Raw genomic sequence first — 22,512 nt, forward strand, 5'->3', positions numbered from 1 at the left:
TCTGAGTTGAACGCAAGAAGCTTTAGAGGATAGATGAGAAGTGCATTTGCAAAGCAGCTAGAGCCTTGAGGCAAAACTGATGCTGCTCATGCAAAGAGCTCACAGTCGGACACCTGGCAAGTCTACCAAAACCCGCTAGTGTCATCAGAGATCCAGACGTGACCACGAGATGATAGATCTGAGCAACGAAGAGGGGAGATTATTCCCTTCGCAGCTCGTTAAAGAGGAAATCTGAGAACCCGGAAGGTCCTCTGGCTCAGAGCGGCCTCACAAGAGGAGATGAGCAAGTTCACAAGGCTAGAAGGAACCTTTCAGCAAGGCAAGGACAGAGGCTGTGGATCTCTATCCAGCTAAGGCGGCAACACAGCAGAGTGAAAACTTGGGTCTCACACCACATAGACTTTGCTGGAGATTGAAAAACCTCCAAACAGGGAAAAGGAAAAGCAAAATACTGGATATCCAGCTCAACAGAACTTACATTTTTGTGCAGCTTAGCTGTGAATGGAGTGAACCTGAATCAGATCTGGCCCAACTGCCAGAAAATTTATTATATGGTTTTACCCAAGACAGTTCTGATGGTCAATATAGCGCCCGTTACTGATGCATTTCCAAGGATTTATTAGGCAACCCAGTTGGCCTGTAAGTGACCAGGCAATGGCACTAATTGAGAATGACCACTTCGTTAGGTGTGCATGTGGTACTAAGGACAGTACCAGTGAGTGGACAAGTGGCCTGTTCCGTTTCTTAGATCAAATTCGCTCCTGCTACGATTCCATTTTGGAAGGAGAAGGAGCAAAGAGAAATCACCATGTCTCTGGGAATCTCCAGCCGGGGGGGTGGGGGGGGTCGACAAGATGGCTGCTCTGGGCAAGCTTCTTCACTCCTTTCTTCCCCTGCCAGGAGACCGTGTGATGCCTTGCAGCCTTTGCTTTTAAAAAGAAACCCTTTAATACAAAGGGTTGTGTTCCCCATCACAACTGAAGCCCTGTATGGCAATCTTAGAGCCCAAGAGTCAAACTGGTAATAGAAAGCGAGGCCCTCACCCTGGCAGGTGGCCCTATAGGTCGGGTTGAGCAAGGCTGGCAGAGCAGTGGGGAGAAGCTTGCCTTTGCAAATGCTGGGGCTACTGTGGATAAGTAGGTCTTGATTCTCCAGAGCAACACCCTTCACAAGTACCAAAGTTGTATGTGCGTGGGGAGAGTGGGTGGGGGTGTTTGTCTGAGAGCAGAGAAGGGATTTGGATAGTAAAGTTCCCTGAAGACACCAGCAAAAAATCCCAACAAGAGGGATCTTAGGGTAAAGCTCCATGGTCAGGCTCTGTGCATGGACTTCCTCGAACAGTCGCCCGACATGGTTACAGGAGTTGCTGTGACAGCTGCCTAAGTTACAGCTGCACTGCTGTTTCTATAGGAAAGAGGATGGCTGTACATCCCAGGCTGCAGCCAGCTGACTTTGTTTGCTCTTACTGGAGATTTCATCAGACCAGCTCAGCATTACAACTCCGCTGTCTTGGTGAACAGCGGTTACAAGCGGCACTGCAGTGAATAGTTAGACATGAAAAATTGTTTTAAAAAAACCTCAAGCTTTCAGATATTCCCTTCTGTTTCACCATTTCTCTCACTCTGAGTAGCACCATTGACTTCCTGGGTGGGAGACACAGATTCTTTCTAGCAGGAGCTCCATTTTGATTTAACAAACACATGGTAAAGCAGAAGACCATTTAATCTACTGTCAGGATGGCAGCTCCCTGTGCTGTTTCATAAATATAATGCAAAAGAATAAGTAAGCAGAATCTTAAGTAATGTTGCAGTTTCCCTTTTAGAGCCCACCTTTTGCTGCAAGGCCTGTGTCCAGGCTAGAATGTCCTACACAACCAAATGCAGAAGAACCCAGACCAGACCATCTAACCCATGGTGGGTGCCCAAATTGTTCCTCCTGGAAACACTCAGCCAAGAGAAAGATCCTCCCTTCCCCAAAGCACCTCACCATTTGGGTCTCAAGATTTCATTTGGACCCTACTGGAAAGAACGCCGCCGATCACATTTCACGGGCTCGTTTTTTGGCATGGGTAACCCCTCCCTCACCTCCCAACTGCCACAACTCCAAAAAACCTAAGCACTTTCCTTTAGGTAACACCACGTAATCCAGATCTGTTTTCATGAAGTCCCATCTAATTAGTAACCAACCCCCTGGATTCCACCTCTCTGGCACTTCCTCCCATCAGATGTCCTGAACTCAGATGTCTTGAATACAAAAGACGACACTGAATGGAGTAAGGCTTATGGTTATGTATGCCGGAAGACTGACTATACAGCACAGCACCTCCTAGTTGTGATTTGTGGCCTAGCGTGTCCTCCTCCACTGCTAAGGCTACAGGAGTAGAGGAGAATGGTTTAATGAATACATAAATAAAAATTGTGCTTCCATTTAGATCTTCTTTACAACCTCCCCCTCAAAACACAGAAATTTGGAGATAAAATTTTAAAACAGTTGAAGATTTTGCACCAGTCAAGATACCCTGAGTTAAATAATCTTTAAAAGCACCTCTGTTTTCAAGCTATTAATAGTTCCAGTAAAAGCACCCAAGGAGCTCTTCCTATTCAGAGTAGAAGCCAGAGCACAGCAAAAGGACATGCGGTTAGGTGAGGCTACACAGTGGAGGGTGAGTGGAAGCAGGTTATTTAACAAGCGTGTCTCATCCCCCCTCCCCATTAAGGATCAGCCATGCAGTGTAAGTACAGAGAGGTTAAAAAGAATCCAGGAGTGCATTCCCGTCAGTGTAAACTAAAAATGATCAGCACCATTAGGAGACAACGTGGCATAGCCCTTGAGAGGCTCAGGGCAGAGGATCCCTCCAGGACTAGCTAGGGATGGACACGCAGTGAGTGGAGCTGGAAGGACAGAAGCAGCCAGAATCTCTTTGGCCGGAGGCGCAGAATGGGGGATGAGAGCAGTCTGTGAAGCAGCTGGTGGAAGATTTGGCTCTGGGGTCGCGCAGGGGTTGGTGTTTGCACCTCTGGCGGAGGTTTCAGGAGGAGGGAGAATGGAGGCGGCAGAAGCGGCTTCCTTGGCTAACGGAGGCGGCAGAAAGGCTATGAGCAGCTGGCTTGGTAGGAAGCGAGAGTGGAAAAAGGAGGAAGAGTCTTCACTGTGCTTCTAGGGGAAAAAAATAGAAAGAAAAAAGAGGGAAAAAAAAAAGAGGAGAGAGAAGCACCAGTCGCACAGAGTTCGCACGGCTTTTTTCCTCCTTCCCCCAGGGTCACTGCTCTGGCTCTGACCTTCGGGGCCGGTATCTCCGTTGGCCCGTTGACTTTCGCGTGGCCACTGCTGCGGTGAAGCCCACCAGGCAGCACAGGGACGTGGTGCCGAATTTGGCCGTGTCCAGCCAGCTGGGTGTGTCCGCCTTCAGGTACTTTTCAGCCAAGTGCAAACCCATCACCAAGAGCCACAGGACCGAGGCGAAGGCATCGATTCTCCGCAGCCTGGAATGCCAAAAAAAACGAGGCTGTGCGTCAGAGCAACACGCCTACAAACTGGCCACCCAGAGCCAAGCCAGGCGTGGCCCCGGAGGGCGGCGCTGAGGAGCGAAGGAGGTGGCAGCCTGGGATGAACAGACTGAAGCAGGCTATAGGCCACCTCCCAATAAGCTGTGTCAGCTGCACGGCCCCCCACCTGCCCTGATCAGTTACTGCTCCATTCACTAGACTGCAGGACAACAAAGAGATTTCTCCATCCTTGGTAATTCAGGCCATGGTTATAATCCAATGGGATTATCTAAGAACTCCCCCGCCCAAAATCTATATCTTTCAGAGAGTCCTTTGCAACCTCAATAGCATCCCAAGAATCTTCTCCCACAATCCGAGCACTGAATGGGAGACCGCCATAACAATATACATAGGCCTTTTAATCTGACAGGCAGGTAGGCATCACTCTAGGCACAGAGGCTCACTTAGTACCCTAGATAGAGGCAGGACTAGAACCCAGGTCTCCCGATTCAGCTGGCTTGGAGGATGGCTTGTGAGCACCGCAAGGAGACAGGAGGCCAGTGCTGCCAATTGCTGCATTCTCAGCCCTGTGCAGAGAATCAGTCCCCGGTTTGGATCTCCAACAGCCCCCAGATGGACACAGAGAGCACACAGGAGACCCACCTGATCCGTCCGGCCAGAAGCATGGCTAACAGGCAGGTGAACAGCCCGAGGAGGACGACCGCAATCTGATGGTTCCTCCCGTAGGTCCAAGCGACACTCAAGTTCTTCACCGTTTGCTCTGGCAGGAGGTGGAGCAGCTCCCACCAGCCTGCAATTCCCAGGAGAGTGCGATTCTCCGAGGCCGCTGCTGGGCTCGCTGCAGTCCCATTCCCGATGGCCATGGGGCCAGTTTCCATAGGAACAGGGGCCGTGACTTTGAGTGAGAAGGGGTCACCTGACCCATACAAGGCCATCAGGACAAGGAACGCACAGCTGAGGAAAGTCAGGAACCGCAGAATTATCACCTGAGTCGGGGTGCTCATGGAGGAGGAGGAAGAGCAAAAGCTCTGCAAAGAGGAAGGAGAAATATCTCTGGTCACAAGCAAAACAAGTTGCGGGGCAGGGGAGGATCCTCAGACTGGTGCCAACTAAACATTTCTACATCGTATGGACCTACTGAGCAACTTGGCCTCACTGAACAGGGGGCTGCAGGTCAAGAGTGAGGGGTATCAGCACCGCAGTGGGCCGGGGAGGGGCAGGAAGGAGGAGAGCCCAGGACTGGAACAGCAGGGGATTTTAGGAGAAGGGCCAAACCCTCAAGTTATCACTCCCGCCCCTTGCTCAGTTCCACACTTGCTCAGTCCCACACTTCATAGTTCCCCTGCGGCAGGGCGAGTTGGTTCTTCCCACCCGTGCTCCACCCCTCCCTCACTCCTTCCAGTTCAATGGTGCCCCATAGATCATCCCAGCAAGATGCAAGCATTGCACAGTGAGGGGTGTTGCAATCCCCCAGCCTGGCACAAACCCAATGCCAAACATTAGAGACCAGCTCATCAGGGCCCGAGAGAGAGAATTATACTGAGAGAGATCTGGGCAGACATCTAGGGCACCATCAGCTGGACAGACAAGCTGGCAGGGGACTGTGATCACAGAAGACTCACTGTTATTCACCCCTCTGGATTTATTTACAGCTACAACATCAAATTTGGCCGAAGACCAGATGTTAGCCCTGGCCCCAACTTAAGCCAAATGTGATCCCATCATCCCACTTAACTCAAAAGCGGAATCCATCAGAGCCGCCCGGGCAAACACACTCACTTCCAGCCCCGCTCCTGGGTCGGATGCCGATGAGCCTGGGTCACTGCACCACTCTCCTTGCCACTCACCCTGCTGCCCATGGCCACGTACCTGCATATAGGGCTTGTCAGTCTCCCGGCGTTTGAAATGGTGGCTCAGCAGCAGCGCCCGGAGCTGCCGGTTCTGGTGCTTGATGTAATATTCCACAGCGGCCTGGCATGGGCGGCACAGCTTGTAGGTCTGCTCCAAGTGGTGCTTATATACCTCGATCTCCTCATCGTATTTACCCTTGGGAGAGAACAGGGAAGCAGATCAGAGGCACCGAACCCCAGCAGTCAGAGGGCACCATCGCTCTTCCACCGATGCACAGATCCCGATCTCCATACTATGGAGCAGCTGGGTACCACCTCAGAATTCTAGGTCAGCTGGGATCAAAACACCCAGCTAGCACGTGGGAAATGTCTCTCAGCCCCACACAGCCTGGGAGAGACAGACAGTGCTGATGGAGCAGAACCAAGCCACAGCAGCCTTTGGTGGTTTATGGGATATGGAACACCGTCAGCCATGACGTTGCTGATTTTATCAGCTAAGGACCACATCTAGGGGGAGAGGTGTCCCATATCTGTAAGCAGGTACCCCAGCTGGTACCTGCCCACAGAGATTTTCACTCAGCCCAGGCAAGCCAGCCAGCCAAGCTGCTTCCTCCTTCTGGCCTAGGTTCAGCAGCAGTCACCGGCACAAACCCCCCCGCTCAAATCAGTGCAATAAATCATCATCAATGGTTGTCAAAACAGCCTGTGCGAAGGGTGCATTTATCACTGTCACTGGAGCGGAGACGTCACTCATCATGGCAGGTCCCAGGGCTCTTTCAACGCCATCTCCATTCCCAGGCTGTTCTGGGCTCCCTGCCCCAGCCGTGGCATCGGAAGGTCAGTTCTCTCCCAAACTTGGCTCCTGTTTCACCAGGGGGGAGCCAGGATGGGCCGGCCCCTCCCCTTCCCACATGCTTTATTTAGTCTTGCAGGCTGGGCTCCTATCTGAACCCTACAGCTCAGAAGCAGCTCAGGTAGCGGGGCAGCATGGGAGAAATCTTATCCTGCCCCAAGAACAAACAGGGGCCTCCATTCCCCAGGGCTGTCTACCAGCCCCATGCGGCTCAGAACTCCTGCTTCAGTTATGATGAAACATAGGTGACCCTGAACACCACAAGATCAGAGCCTCCAATGCCACAGCCCCTGCACTCAAGGGGAGCATCACACGGATGTTCTGCTGACTTGAGTCTAAGCAGCCAAAGGGACAGCTCCCGAGCTTTCGACAGCACCCAGCATGGGCATCACTGCCCATAGGACCCCAGGAGCAACAGTGCCTCGGAAAACAGAACAGACCCAGGTTGTTCTGATTGAACTCCGGGAGGACAACATGCCCACCCCAGCCTGTCCCTTCCTCTCCTCAACCCCTCATCTGTCCCCACTCCCAGCATGGACCTGCAGAGAGATCTCGAGGATGGGAGCGTGCAACTTTGCGTGGAGGCTGCTGAGCACTGACTCTACTGGGAGGAAAAATCCAGGCACGAGGGTCACCTCTCTGTGCAGGTCTTTTTTGGGACGGCTGGGGGGAGGAACGGGGTCAAAGAGCTGCATTTGAGAGTGCTAAAGGAGTTGGTGGATGTGATTGCAGAGCCATTGGCCGTTATCTTTGAAAACTCATGGCGATCGGGGGAGGTCCCGGACAACTGGAAAAAGGCTAATGTAGTGCCCATCTTTACAAAAGGGAAGGAGGATGATCCTGGGAACTACAGGCCAGTCAGCCTCACCAAAGGCCCTGGAAAAATCATGGAGCAGGTCCTCAAGGAATCAATTCTGAAGCACTTAAAGGAGAGTAAAAGTGATCAGGAACAGTCAGCATGGGTTCACCAAGGGCAAGTCATGCCTGACTAATCTAATTGCCTTCAATGATGAGATAACTTGCTCTGTGCATGAGGGGAAAGCAGTGGACATGTTATTCCTTGATTTTAGCAAAGTTTTTGATACGGTCTCCCACAGTATTCTTGCCAGCAAGTTAAAGAAGTATGGGCTAGATGAATGAAGTATAAGGTAGATAGAAAGCTGGCTAGATCATCGGGCTCAACGGGTAGTGATCAATGGCTCCATGTCTAGTTGGCAGCCGGTATCAAGCGGAGTGCCCCAAGGGTCGGTCCTGGGGCCGATTTTGTTCAATATCTTCGTTAATGATCTGGAGGATGGCATGGACTGCACCCTCAGCAAGTTTGCAGATGACACTAAACTGGGAGGAGTGATAGATACGCTGGAGGGTAGGGATAGGATACAAAGGGACCTAGACAAATTAGATGATTGGGCCAAAAGAAATCAACCAAAACAAGGATAAGTGCAGAGTCCTGAACTTAGGACGGAAGAACCCCATGCACCGCTACAGACTAGAGACCGAACGGCTAGGCAGCAGTTCTACAGAAAAGGACCTATGGGTTACAGTGGATGAGAAGCTGGATATGAGTCAACAGTGTACCCTTGTTGCCAAGAAGGCCAATGGCATTTTGGGATGTATAAGTAGGGGAACTGCCAGCAGATCGAGGGACGTGATCGTTCCCCTCTATTTGACATTGGTGAGGCCTCACCTGGAGTACTGTGTCCAGTTTTGAGCCCCACACTACAAGAAGGTTGTGGAAAAATGGGAGAGAGTCCAGCGAAGGGCAACAAAAATTATTAGGGGACTGGAACACATGACCTATGAGGAGAGGCTGAGGGAACTGGGATTGTTTAGTCTGCGGAAGAGAAGAATGAGGGGGGATTTGATAGCTGCTTTCAACTACTTGAAAGGGGGTTCCAAAGAGGATGGATCTAGACTGTTCTCTGTGGTAGCAGATGACAGAACGAGGAGTAATGGTCCCAAGTTGCAGTGGGGGAGGTTTAGGTTTGATATTAGGAAAAACTTTCACTAGGAGGGTGGTGAAGCACTGGAATGCGTTACCTAGGGAGGTGATAGAATCTCCTTCCTTTGAAGTTTTTAAGGTCAGGCTTGACAAAGCCCTGGCTGGGATGATTTAGTTGGGGATTGGTCCTGCTTTGAGCAAGGGGTTGCACTAGATGAACTCCTGAGGTCCCTTCCAACCCTGATATTCTAACGATTCTATGAAAGGCAAAGTGATTTGCTTGACGTCAAACAAGGTTCTCGATGGCCCTGGGATTTGCCCAGGGGAGATGGGCACCTTTGTCCCAACAGTTGCAAGACACTGGGAAGGAAGCCACAAGCTGTATAGGAGAGTAGGTCTTTGAGCTGGCTACTCCTCTTAACAGCGACCCACAGCAATGGAGTGTGCGTGTGTGTGGGGTGCATGTGAAGGGCCACACCGGAGGTGACAATGCTATTATGACTTTGTATCCTGTTTGCACTTTACCACGTTCACAAGCGAGCCACAGCTCCCAGCTCCAAAGATGCTCCCAAAACTTCTGCCTCATTAACGTCTTCAGCAACAACGGGAAACATTCCGGATTCCCTCCCTACCCCTATTGGATGGCTTCGTCCCCAAGCACAGCTGCCCGAGCACTAGAAACCCAGGTGCACCGAGGGCCCTGCAGACTTCACTGCAAATGGCCCATGGCCAAGATGAGGCTGCGTGGAAGGTTTAATGCTCCTTGTTCACACAGCAGCGAGGTTGCCAGCTGCTGCAGTTTACTGCTCGGTCAGGTCAGAGCAGGTGCTTATTACTGTGCCAGACAAAGGCAGCTTTATCCAGGGGGTAAGGGAGGAAAGGCCCATCTCCCTGGCTATCGAGGGCCTGCTCGCTGGAGCGCTGTGCCAAGGGCTCCCTCTGCTGGCACCCAGCTAGAATTACATAGGATAAGAGTGCTCTGCAAGCGTGGGAACCTAAGGGAAGGGGCTGGGAATTTGGCAGCCACCTTTGGACCCTGCCTCTCTTCTCTAAGCTGGAAAGGAACAGTGTTCTGGAAGAGAGTCATTGCACAAGCATGAACTGTGGGAGGTCTTGAGGATTTGGGCATCAGGCTAGCGGGCACAAGAGAACTCTGCAGCTCACAATGTTACTACATTGACAAAGATCTTGGGAGGGCCAAGTGACCAGGCATCTCTACAGAAGGCAGCACCGTCCAGAAGCGCTGAGACCCAGACAGGGAGCGAAGAAACCCACATTCTCTCTGCCACTAACATGCTACCTGGCCTCAAGCAAGTCATTTCACCTCTCTGTCTAAAAGACAGGCAGTAACGATACCTCCATGGCCTTTGCAAAGCAATTTGTAATGGCCGGATGAAAAACACAATGGAACTGCCATGTATTATCACCGAGGGTCACAACCTTCTGGACTGAGATGCTTTGGGCTGCCACCAAGAGACACTCTGAGGGGCTGCTCAGCGGCAGCAGGCTCATCACATTACTGCACAGCCGCTCTTTGCAGGGAGTAAAGACTGAGCCAGCAGTTTATATGCTGACCCCACATGTCTAGCCAGTGTGGAACCAGCAAACGGTCAGGCAGAGGTGAATCAACCACAGAGGAAGCGAAAACTGCTGTTTCAGGAGCAAGTGGACAGAATCAGCATGAGACAGACACAAGAGAAACTCAAACACCATGAAACTGCCAGAAGGCATCCTCATTAATCACAATCCATGGGTTCAAATCTGCTCCCCGGGAGACATCCTGATTAAGCAGGCTCCAATTACATGGAATAGATTGGATAAGAAAAAGTCTACAGAGTAAAACTAACCCACTAGGTCCTGGGGTTGCAACCCAGGGGGCCCAAAATTTTTCTGCTGTAATAAGGGGGCTCATTGCATGGCAGAGGATGAGACCTACTGCCCTAGATACTTTGCAGGAACACAGTTAAAATAAGAAGCTGGGAGAGAGAAGCCCACACCAGAGCGGACTACCATCCCGCGCTCCACTGGGTGGACAGCACTTACGTCAATCAGCAGGAGAGCTTCCTAGAGCTGCACGAGTGGCAGCCTCATTGTCCTACGCAAGCACGAAGATGAACCTACTACTCCCAGGAGAAATGTCAACTGGACTGCGTTATTCTTTTTAACCTCAGTAGCTGGATCAGAGCAGCTCAGCTGAGGCCCTGTAGAAAAGGGTAGGGCGCTTGAGAACTACCACTGTGTTATTCTGCCCATCGCATCCCACAAATTTAAGCAGGGCGAGGTCCGACCAGTATCGAGATGGGAAACCTCCCACGGAAACCCAGCCTAGTGGCAAGAAGTTACGCTAGCTGCTCAGTAGGTGGCGCTCTTCCTTCCGTGACTGACATGGTGTTGTTTGGCAGGCTGGACAAAACCTTAGAAGTCCTAACTACGCTAGCGATCCCACAGCAACCTTTGCAAGGTTAGGGAGAGGCGGTTCCAGTTTCCTGGCCACATTCTTACTCTGCTAATTCAATTCTTCCCATCTGTAAACCCCCTCGCCAATGCCAATCAGAATGGAGAGTCTTCTTCACTCCCCCTCCTGAACTGCTTGCACAAAGTCCCTGGGCAGCACTGAATACAGCATTCCACCCTCCAGCTGAGCGAAGAACCCCTCTCCCCCCATTACCAGCCTCCTGGGGCCTGGTGTCATTTGTAAAGCCTTACACAAAAGGCTACTCGTGCAAAGTATTAAAGGGAGGGAGTTCAAAGAGCTGCAGAAATAATTGGGAGGCTGGCAGGATTCACTCAAGGAAAGATTAAAAAGAATACAATACCCGCATTTGGCTAAGGGTGAGGGGAGAGACATAACCAGCCTAGTAACATGTGCCGAAAAGGGAAAGGAACTGGCCTAATGAATGGACGGGTAAAAACTAGAGGTAATGAGCTAAAATTCAGAGACTCTGGCTGAAGATTGGGGGGGAAAAATAAAGAACACCCTCCCCCCCCATGTTTCAGAGTAACAGCCGTGTTAGTCTGTATTCGCAAAAAGAAAAGGAGTACTTGTGGCACCTTAGAGACTAACCAATTTATTTGAGCATGTAAACAATGAAATCTATTAGGCCTAGGCATTGCAAACACACTGCTCTTTCCATACTGCTAATTGGGTCAGTGGGGTTCTAGTCCGGGAAAGGATTAGAACCACTGTTCCAGGCTGTGGCTCAGTTTCCATTGGGAAGTGATAGAAGTATCCTGGCTTGCCTCATTTCAAACCGAACAGGACCATAGTCTGCAAAATGGACAACAGGGAACCACGCTGTATTTGCAGAGGGAACCCAACAGTCTGGACTCTGAATAATAAGGGAAGTGAAGATATAAAGTGGGGCTGAGTTTAACATCGGGGAAATTCCTCCCCAAGACAGACTCTGAGGGCTGCACTCAGGGGCTCCTTGCTCAGAGTTCATCCAGGATTCTGCCATCAGCTCGGAGGACTCAGTTTTCTTAAGGCCCTGGACAAAAAGCTCTTTGTGTAGGTGGGACAGTAATTCCCTATCTGCATCATCATGCAGTTGCCATGGCCTCCCAGATAACTGGGGCAGGCACTTCACACACAGACACATGGGCTGTGCTCACAGTTAGAAGAGCAGAGGATGAGCTACCTGCATGGCAGGGAGAAGACAAGAAACAGCCCTGCTGTCTGGAGGATGCAATCCATGGAAAAATCCAGGGCAGGGACAGCAGGAGAACAACTTGGAGGCTGCTCGCATTGCTGAATGCCCTGCTCAGGGATCAAATCAACAGATTTGCCCTCCAGCTCTGAGGCACACACCACTCTCTGGAGACATAGGAGGGGGCTGGGTGGGCAGACAGAAAGGGTCTTGGTAGTTCAGTCATCTTACAATTGCCCAGAGCTTATCAAAATGGTAGATCAGGATTAAAGGCTGTTGTTCCTCCAGCAACGTAGAGTGGGAACATAAGATGCCTTCATAGATAGATCTGGGGACACCTGGATGTTATCTTTACCCAAACAGGATAGAGAGAGAGAGAGAGTCTGTCCAAGCCAGCACCTACCTCTTCCCTGGGTGCGAAGGACGCCAGCTGCTTGATCTTCATGGTCTGGTGATTGTTGCATTTCTTGCACAGCAAGATCTGGCTGCTCACCCACTGCTGTGGCTTGGTGGGGTCGCAAAAGGTGGTGGCGCCTGACACGACGTGGTTTAGGTGCTCCATGTACTGGGCAGGAATGGGCTTGTTGTAGTCTCCATTCTGCCAAGCAGCAAAGAAAAGCATGAGCTCTTGAGTCCACCCTCTGCAAGGGTTCCACTGTCAGTGCCCTGCCTCATACGATGAGGAAGAAATAAAACCAGAATAAGATCCATTGCTCTTCCCCCCATTCTGTATGCCACTCCCAGCTGTTTTACAGGCCGCGCTGCAGAGATTCGTGCATACTCCTGGGCCATGGATTGTCTAGCGCACACACCACTAAGGGGTGCAAAATCAGCACTGTACCCTGCATTTCACTAAACTGCCCAGGAGCCACAGCAGGGGACAGCAGGGCCCTATCAAAAATGTCCTTAAGCAGCTAAAGGTTACCAAGCACCCATGCCCATCAAATGCCACTGCATATCCTGTGACAAACATATTAGCCAGCACCTCTGGACCCTTCAGTCTACAGCAGCCCAGCATCCACCAACTAACAGCTGGCAAACAACGAGGTTCAATACAGAAGATGAGTCTCCCACGGCAGACAACAGCATCGGGCTATAACCCTGTGCATGCAGATGTGCAGGCCACAGACTAACATCTGGACAGAGTTTCTACCAAGATTTTAGGGCCAGTCAACATATAACAAAGTGTGCACACCCCAGAAGTGGGAGAGGTTTGGAAGGAGGAGAAGATGCAGCAGAGTTGGCTTCTTTTGCCGTACGTTTGATGAGCTAATTATAGGGGAATGGCTTTAAGGGAAGGGAATACATGGAAGGGCAGGAAGGGAGTCAAAGTGCCTCGAGGTCAGACTTTAAGGAAATCCTGGCTGGGGACATAAAGCCAGGGGAAAGATGGTTGTGTGGTTAGAAGCAAAGGACTGGAGATCAGGAGACTGGGATTCTATTCCTGGCTTTGTCAAAGACCCACCCTGTGACCTCGAACAAACCCTTTGTGCCTCAGTTTCCCCACCTGAAAACTGGGCACAACCCTACTGACGGAGTGGAGGGTGGGGTTTAATCTCTCTCTGTAAAGAGAGAGACTTTGGGAATCTTGGCTAGAAAGCCCTGCAGTTAAGGCTACGATGAAGCCATTTTCTGATGCTTATTACGCCGGGTATGTCTACCCAGCAGCAGGGAGGTTAAGTCCCAGCATCGGTAGGCATATCCGCGAGCTTAGGTCGAGCAAGTGCCTAAAACACCATCATGGCCATAGCAACACAGGCGGTCGCTTGGGCTAGCCGGTCAAGTTCAATCCTAGCCAACCTCTGGGTCAGGGGTGGGCAAACTTTTTGGCCCAAGGGCCACATCGGGGTTGCGAAACTGTATGGAGGGCCAGGTAGGGAAGGCTGTTCCTCCCCAAACAACCTGGTCCCTGCCCCCTCCCACTTGCTGCCCCCTGACTGCCTCCCTCAGAACCCCTGCTCCCTCCAACCCCCCTGCCCAACCCCTTGTCCCCTGACCGCCACCTCCCAGGACCCCCCACCCACTCCAACCTCCCCCCCGCTCCCTGTCCCCTAACTGACCCGACCCCTATCCACACCCCCACCCTGTAACTGCTCCCCCATCCAACCACCCCTGTTCCCTGACCCCTATCCACACCCCCACCCCGGCCCCCCAGGACTCCCATGCCTATCCAACCTCTCCCTGTTCCCCATCCCCTGACCGCCCCCCACCCAAACCTCTGCCCCATCCAACAGCCCCTTGCTCCCTGACTGCCCCCCGGAACCCCCTGGCCCGTATCCAACCCCCCCACTCCCCACCCCCTTACCATGCTGCTTAGAGCGGCAGGACTGGCAGCCATGCCGGCCTGAGCCAGCCGCACCGCCTGCGTGGCGACATAGCTGTGGGGGAGTGGGGACAGCAGGGGCGGGGGCTAGCCTCCCCGGCCAGGAGCTCAAGGGCCAGGTAGGACGGTCCCGTGTGCCGAATGTGGCCCTCGGGCTGTAGTTTGCCCACCTTTGCCCTGGGTACATACCTGAGCAGTAGCAGCCATGCTGCTATTTTGGGTGTGCTAGCGTGTATGCGTCTGGGACTTGGACCTCCCCGCTGCTGGGCGGACAGACCCTCCTGCAAAGGCTCACCGTTTGGGCTGAAGTTTCCCATGCGGTGCCTACCACCCCCGGCTGAATTTACTTTTTTTTTTTTTTTAAAAAGCTAGAATGGTTCAGCCATTTTGGAAAACAAGGTTGGGAGAAAAATACATCATTTTATCCATGTCAAAAAATTCCCACATCAGTTTTGTTGAGAAAAATCTAGTGCCTCGATGCTCTGGAGCAAGGACTTGAAATCTGACAGGGTCTCCCTTTCGCTGTTTGTGAAATTCACTCAAACTTGACCAAATGATAAATCTCAGTTTACACATGCTCAGTAGAGACTTGTTAGTGTATAGCAGCTAAATTCTCTGCAGATTTCATCTGCACAGAGCATGCTCTGTCATGTGGGATTGAGTAGGGATTTCCCTGCAATTGCTGCTCCCACAGGGCACAGCCCCTCCCAGCAGCCTTCTAGCCAGGTAGCCCCTGCGGTACCTCTTGGAAGCCATTGTATTGTTCACAGTAGGGACAGTCCCAGCAGTTGCGATTCCCATAGGGCACCACCGTGTCCTGGTTACAGAACCAGCAGTTCACAGACATGTGTGTGGGCTTCTTCCTGTTAGAAACAGAAACAGAAGGGTGTCAAACTGAGCTGGGCCAGTGAGCTAGAAGGAAACAGGGCAGCAGCCTGTTTGTTCAAATCGGAAAATACAGGTGTGTTTTACATACAAGTCTGAGAATAGTAACCAACTTTCCGCACCCCATGCAGCCTCACAGTAACATCAGGATTTGAATGATCCTTCTTAGGATGGGGCAGAAGACTGGATAGATGAGTACAGGCAATTCCAGCACCTCCTGGCTAGTCTCCCTGGGGCTTGCACAAGGAAAGTACCAACAATGATGGCTTTGCCTGGAATCCTGCTCTGCTATTTCTGCACCCCCAGAACTGCCTCATGTGCCATCCCCGGTGTGGCTAGCATCAATGCAACTGGAGGGTGCATGACAGTACCTGCCTAGGCTACAGGGTCCTGGCACACCTTCAAGTTTGTGCTCCAGTTGCCATGGGAAAGGGAAGCCTTGGTGGTATTGAAAGCTGCCGTGACCATCACATTCTATCAGGCCATGTGTGGGGACATCAGAAATATGAGAGACTAGCTGATAATCGCTGTGTGCCCAAATGGCTCATCGCACCTCACATTAAAGGGACATGGGTAGATCAGATCTGGCCCCAAGTTCAGCCATTGTAAACTGAAGCTTTTTACACAGCACTAGACAAACGAATTGGCAAGGAGGACTGAAGGATTAATAGGTCATTTCTAATTCCTACACAGTGTTCCCATAATCTTAAAACAACAGCCAGAGAAGGCAAGTTTTGCTCAAAAGCCAGCTATTTATCAGACCTCTGTAGTTACAATCCAAACCTACTACACTGGGCTAGTGCATGAAAATCAGAGAGACTTAACAGAATGAAACTGACTGGTCTACTGTCACTGTGCAAGCAGAGAGCTGCAGCAAGGAATTCATTGTCATAAACAGGGAACAACTAATTAGACTGTCAGGCAAGGTGCTCGATTGGCAGCCCTGGAGACTAAAATCATCCACCCACAAGGCAGATCTAAAGCACTGGGCGGGGGGGCCTTCCCCCACAACGCTCCTTTGTCAACATCTCCTTTAGAGGCAACAGGGGAGTTAATTCTCGTGCCCTATTCAACTTGTGATCTCTCTGCCAATAAAAATGAAGTAGTGAGATTTTTGAGATATGGATTCCTGCCCACTGGGAACTAGACTGAGACCCAAACTCATGTCACACAAGCCACTAATTTTCAGACGGAAACAACTTCCAATCCCCATTTTTCTGTGCCTGGGTTTGAACCATCAGCCCAATCCCCTGAGCCCATCAGTCCCCCTTTTTTAAAACAATCCTGATAAAATAGGAATCTCAGCAAGTTTAGCCTCCTTCATGATGCAGCCTGACTGGAGGAGACCACAACAAAGACTTTGCTTAAAGTCTCCGCATTTGGACCTCTAGGATCTCTCAAGTAAAATTCTCTGATTTGGTCTTCCACCAGGAACCGAGCCAAGAAACAAGTTTCATCGTAGCTCAAAGAACAGAGTTAATCTGTTTGGGTTTATTAAAACCAGCCAACCAGGTCTGGGAGCGAAGGGACAGCTGTTCAAGCCAACAGCCAATCAGTGACTGCGTACAACAGCTGTCTCGAGTGACAGGGACAGCTGCTACCCAAATCAAGAATAGCAGTTTCTAGTTATGCCACGCAATGGCCGTGTCGCCAATGGACAGCGTGTTGGAAAGGGCTCTCCATGGCGTACTGCAGTAAACACTTGTGTGACAGGTGAGTAGCTGCTACATGTTGACCCTGTGGGACAAAATAAGACTCAAACACCGGCCATCTGTACCCAGGGAGGCAGAGGGGTGGAGTTCTCCTTTGACGCTTGTCCAATACGGCTGCAGCAGCAAGGCATGCAAGCACATCACGGGCTTAGAACTCAGAAAAAAACCCCACAGGAGCTCCAGCAGCTATGAGAAACTTCCCATCCTCCTGCTGTGTGGAATCTGCTCTTTGCCTCCAATCTCTGCCCTTTTCGGTATTTTATCAATAGGACTTCTGTCCTGGTGCTTAGTGGGTACTCAAATCTGCTTTGCGTTACACAGATGCCTGGCTCCTCCTATAAATATTACCTGGGTGCTTCTATCTCTCTCCTCACCACCGTATCTGTGCAGCTACAGCTAGATAGGCATGCAGGACAGGCGCTTGAATGATTAAGCTCAAGAAACATTCACTGGCCATTGGGACTATAAAACAATGTGAAGTACCTATCTGACCCTGCCCTTCTTCTGGGAGGTGGGCAAGATGGTTGGGCTAGATACTCAACTCAAAGAAAGGGGTAGAGGCTTGGTCTGCTGATAAATGCCAATCTTCCTTCTCCCCTTTGATTGCCCACCTCAGATGGCTACTTTATAAACAAATACGGAAAGCTGCAATTAAAATAAATCAATCCAATGGCTGAGTGACAGCAACAGACTTGGGGATGGAAGATTCAGAAAAACAGCTCCAAGGAAGAGCCAATGGAAAGGGGACGCAGGAGGGTCTGAGATTAACTGATCTACCCACCTCTGCGTTTACATACCCTGCACTCACTGTGAACGAAAGCTGCCTGGCCACCCCGTGCTGGGGCAAGCTGAAGCAGTAAGTAACTACTTCAGTTCTCTTGGGCAGTAGAAATGCCACTGGAAGCAAGTAGAGGGGAAAAAGGCTTCTCACTGCTCTGCACATACCCAAGGCCTCTGCAACACAACCTCATTGCAAGACACAGATACCTTAGGGCACCCACAAAAAGCTGCCTTAAAGATGAAGCTGAAAATCTGCCCAAGCTCCGTTTGCAGCCACCCTATGCAGTCAGTCAGCTGGCCACAGAGGCCCATTTGAACTACAGCTGTTGATAAGAACAGGAGGAGAAATGCCCATCTGAAGGCATCTCATTCACACAAGCCCTCAGGACAGAGGCAGAAGCCAACCCACCCAGAGCAATGGCACTCATTCATTAGTGGACTGTGGCCAGCTCTGCTGGGACCCACATGGGCTCCCTTTGAGTCCTGGATTATCCAGCAGCCCTTGATGAGGGATCATGCTGACAATTGCAACCCAGACAGCCGGCACATAACATGCTTATAAACCCTCCCAGAGCCCTAGCATGGGGTCTATGCCAAGAGATCAGAGATGAGAAAGTTTCTCTGAGGATACCAACTAGGTACAGATGGCAGGGCTGGGAGCTTTCCTTTTTCTTGTCCCATTTCCCACCTTCACACCCCTTTCAGCTCCAGTCCTGTGATTCCTGTCCATCTTCTCTCCACACTTCTCCCTCAGGGCCCCCAAGACTCCTTTCCCTACTCCTGCCTAAAAGACATGACCAGGGATCAGTCACAGCAAGGAGCGCTCTGCGGCCCACCCTGGCCTTGGGTCAAAGGCAGAGCTGCTGGCATTGTTGCAGAACTAGTTCTGTTAAAGATCTTCTACATACTCTCTGCTGTCAGGGAACTGTTCCCTCCACAATCCACAAAGGACCCTGCTGCAAGGGAAGCTACCGACTGAAGGACTTGGGCGAATCTCAGAGAACCAGTGAGAAGCAGCAGCCACCGCTACCACCCGTGATTGAGATTATAAATGCCAGGATACAGAATGCTAGCTGGACGGCAGGAGTTAAAGGGAGTGTGGTAGGGATGTGGGTACACCCCCTAATGCAAGACACTCCTATTTGAGACAGGAGACTTGGCAGGACCATAAATAAAGGGGTCAGCCTCAGCTCTTGAGTTTCTCCCACCCTGCCCAACAGTGCTGCTGCTCTCTACCAGTGAAGTTCAAGGTGTTGTGGAAAGTCGTACTGCTGGGATAAAAATTCTGCCCTGCACCAGAATACCCATCCCCATGGGCTCTACGGCAGGCAATAGAGTGGGTTGGGGAGAAGAAAGAAAGAAAGAAAGGAGAGAGAAACAAACACATATTGAAACCAACAGTCTATTGCAGGGGTGGCCAACCTGTGGCTCCAAAGCTGCATGCAGCTCTTCAGAAGTTGATATGTGGCTCCTTGCATAGGCACCAACTCTCTAATGTGCCGGGGGGAGGGGGGGGAATAAAGGTGCGCGCACGCTCACTGCAACTCCTGACTCTGCCACAGGCCCTGCCCCTACTTCACCCCTTCCCCCAAGGCCTCCACTCCTTCCTGCCCCCTTCCCTGAGCCTGCCATGCCCTTGCTCCTCCCCCTCGAGCTTGCATGCCGCAGGAGGCATAGGAAAGGAGAGGGAGGTGCTGATCAGCAGGGCTGCTGGCAGGCGGGGGGTGGGGAGGGAGCTGATGGGGGGATGCTGAGGTATTACTGGGGCTCTTTGGCAATGTACATAGGTAAATTCTGGCTCCTTCTCAGGCGCAGGTTGGCCACCCCTGGTCCATTGGTTAGGAGGTATGAGTGGGAGAGTCCTGGAGATTTTGGGCCAGAGAAAGATGGTGGTCTTCACTGGTGAGCATTCTGGATCAGAGAGACAGCAACGTTAACCCCAAGTGTTCCAAAAGTCACAGGTACTCTTTGTCTTCTGGTTTCTGAGTCTGTAGGGTACGCTCCGGTCACATTTTCAAGCTTTTCTTTGCAATCAAGAGGGCTGGATTTTTTAAAGATGAAAACAGATTCTCATGTAATCACAAACTTCCAGGAACTGGAACATGAAGAAATACATCAAATATCTCAGCCTTTGTGCAATGTGCCTCAGGTGGCATGCGATCAGGATTCATCGCTGAATTTGGTCCACTGGTTGGCTCGTTAGCTTCCCCAACCCAGGCCGGGTACTGGCGGGGAGTGAGACACAAGCGCAGATCCATGCCTCCCACACCAAATACCGTGAAACACCTACTAAAATTGGAAGAGCTGGCTACCCTGGAGACAGTAAACAGTCAGATATTTGCTGCCTAAGTTATCACTAAATGGTCTCAGCCCAGCTCCCAGGTGCACACCTCTCAAAAACACCAGCATAACTGGTACCAACTGGTTCCCTTCATGGCAATCTCAGCAGAGCACGCAACAAGTGGGCATGAGACTTGGATCCCGAGCAGGTGGTCTCCTTATCACAACATTAAAACATTCGTGAGCAAGCGTGCCTAGCTGCTGTTGTGCTATACCTGCTTTGTGGTTAAGATGAGGTCATTGGTCCCCAGGGCTGAGAACGGAGCATAAATATCGCACACACAGTGGTATTTCACGAGAGGGAAAAAGGCGTATTCTGAACTCCAGTGGAAATCCTAGAGAAGACAAGGCAGTTTGTAGTCTTCTTATGAATTAGCAGGTCCAATTAAAGACTATGAGGGAGCCTAGGGATTACCTGGACCTGCTAACTTGTGTGAAAACTATGCACTGTCTTGTCTTCCCTAGGATTTTAGCTCATGTTGGTTAACGCTAGTTCAGAGTGAATCTTCTCCCCCACAGTGAAGACAAGACCACACAGAGAAAATCTTCAGTGGTTAAGAGACCTATAGGAAAGAGAGGCCCTTCCCTCTATCCCCCTGAGAGAGTCCAAAGGCAATAAGATTTATTTTAATGCCCAACGTGCTCAATTCAAGACAGGTACTTAAAGAACACTGTTAAAATTGGTGCGGGGGGGAGAAAAGAGAAGAGAAGAGAGATGTCCTTCCTTTAGATTAGGTGGCCAATCCAAGTAAGCCACGGGCTACCAGCATTCACCTTTCAGCAGCCAAGCAGACCACCATACAGGAGTTTGAGGTCCATTTGAGGCACACTTAAGTCTACTTCTGGCTCCTCCAGACAGGTCTGCTAGAGGGCATGCTCCCCATTCCCTTAAGGATGATATAGTACTGGATGCCATGGGCACAAAAGAGGGGTGGGGTCTATTGGGTCTGCCTCTGAGAAACTAGGAGAAAAGGAGTGCTTTCGTCCCGTCCAAAGGTTTGCTGGTACCAGAGACTACACAGGAGAACTAGACTAATAGGTACAAGAGCACTCTCTACTGTGGGAAGAGCATGGAAGCTCCGATTCCTACAAACATGCTTCTGTTTCTCCCCTCCAGATCTGCATCCTTATCAGGGTGGCGGAATGGCCACAAAGAAGTCAATATCAACCCTTCCTTCACACAAAGGATCAGGATTTCTCCAGCTCCTCCTGCTTATTCAGGATAAGAAGCAATAATCCCCCTGGTATGACCCTGTAATCTGTTGCCATGGAAATGGGTTCAAAAATCAGAAGATCCCAACCTCATGGAGGGGAGGATGGTTTGTGGTGAGAGCATGTGAGTGGGATATTACCCATCTAATTGCAGGGCGGGAGTGAGGGACGAAAGTATGGGTACGGAGAGATTTCCCTAGGCTGGACTCCAAGGGATCTGTTCCAAGGTTCTAGAGTGACACAAAGTTGGATCAAGTTTTAAAATGTATTTAACAAATTTACCTTTTTCAAAAAATCTTTTTGAGAGTCAATGCTCCATCTTAAATCAGTGTTCTCAATCCCTCAGACTACATCAGTCTTCCTCAGTACCCAATCCACACCAACCCCTCCCACTCCTGAAACTGCTTTGAAAAACTGTCCTTCATCAGTGGAAATATGCTCTAGAGTACCGTAACTTCACCAGAAACTCCTTAAGGGGATGTCTACACTGCAGCTAGGAACCTGTTTCCTGCTGCAGGAAGAGCAAATGTAGACATGCCCAGTGAGTGTAATCTAGGTCTGCAGACATTATAAGTGCTAATGACCCCATTCATCTCAGTGGGATGGGGTCACTCAGAAACCTAGGCTGCTCTGGGGTGGCCCATTAGTAGCAGGGGTTTCAGAGTTAACTACCCATTAATTTGTACTGGACAATTCACACTTCTTCCAGGTACTGTTGCAGGCCCCCAGCCCAGTAGAGAATTCTGTAGGGAAGTGTCATTGCCACCCCATCGTCCCTTTGCTGTTAGCAAATTATAGGAGGACTGGGAAGCGCTGGTGGAATAATTTTTAACAAAAAGAACAGGAGTACTTGTGGGCACGTTAGAGACTAACAAATTTATTTGAGCATAAGATTTTGTTTCATGTTCTCTGTGTATATAAAATCTCCCCACTGTATTTTCCACTGCATGCATCCAATGAAGTGAGCTGTAGCTCATGAAAGCATATGCTCAAATAAATTGGTTAGTCTCTAAGGTGCCACAAGTACTCCTTTTCTTTTCGCAGATACAGACTAACACGGCTGCTACTCTGAAACCTAATTTTGAACAGTACTTTGTCCCGGCAGTGCTCAGCACCACTATGTTACCCCCCAAACAGTTATGAAGACCAGTCCCTGAGAATGTTTTCAGAACAGTGGTAATTTCCCTGTACAGAAGGGGCTCAAAAAACTCTAAGATTCTCTGGATTCCACAAACACATTCCACCTGAGCCACTTAAGCAAAGCAAAGAGGCACTTTGGCTAAATCAGCACCAAGAATGGTCATGGAAGCATGGCTTATTTCATGGAAGATAGCTGCACGCCATCAGTTTCTTATCTACCCTTAATGTCAAATGGAAATGTCAGGTCCTTTACATGGGGGAACATTGACTGTTGTCCTATTTGTTCATTTATATAAAGCCTACGTGTTTTAGAAGAAAACTG

At 50.5% G+C, this 22,512-nt stretch overlaps 1 protein-coding gene across 1 annotated transcript in view; it reads right to left on the reverse strand.

Moving 5' to 3' along the window:
• TMEM201 (transmembrane protein 201) overlaps positions 1 to 22,512 on the reverse strand; it is a 50,778-nt gene that overhangs the window by 24,505 nt on the left and 3,761 nt on the right. Inside the window, exons 2-6 of the mRNA XM_077837440.1 lie at positions 14,864 to 14,984; positions 12,202 to 12,396; positions 5,376 to 5,552; positions 4,149 to 4,534; positions 3,279 to 3,482 (exon numbers count right to left, since the gene is read on the reverse strand). Coding sequence (XP_077693566.1) covers positions 3,279 to 3,482; positions 4,149 to 4,534; positions 5,376 to 5,552; positions 12,202 to 12,396; positions 14,864 to 14,984 — 1,083 coding nt within the window. The remainder of the gene's footprint in view (positions 1 to 3,278; positions 3,483 to 4,148; positions 4,535 to 5,375; positions 5,553 to 12,201; positions 12,397 to 14,863; positions 14,985 to 22,512) is intronic.

This window comes from Eretmochelys imbricata, chromosome 18 (assembly GCF_965152235.1).
Source record: "Eretmochelys imbricata isolate rEreImb1 chromosome 18, rEreImb1.hap1, whole genome shotgun sequence".
Lineage (NCBI taxonomy): Eukaryota > Metazoa > Chordata > Testudines > Cheloniidae > Eretmochelys > Eretmochelys imbricata.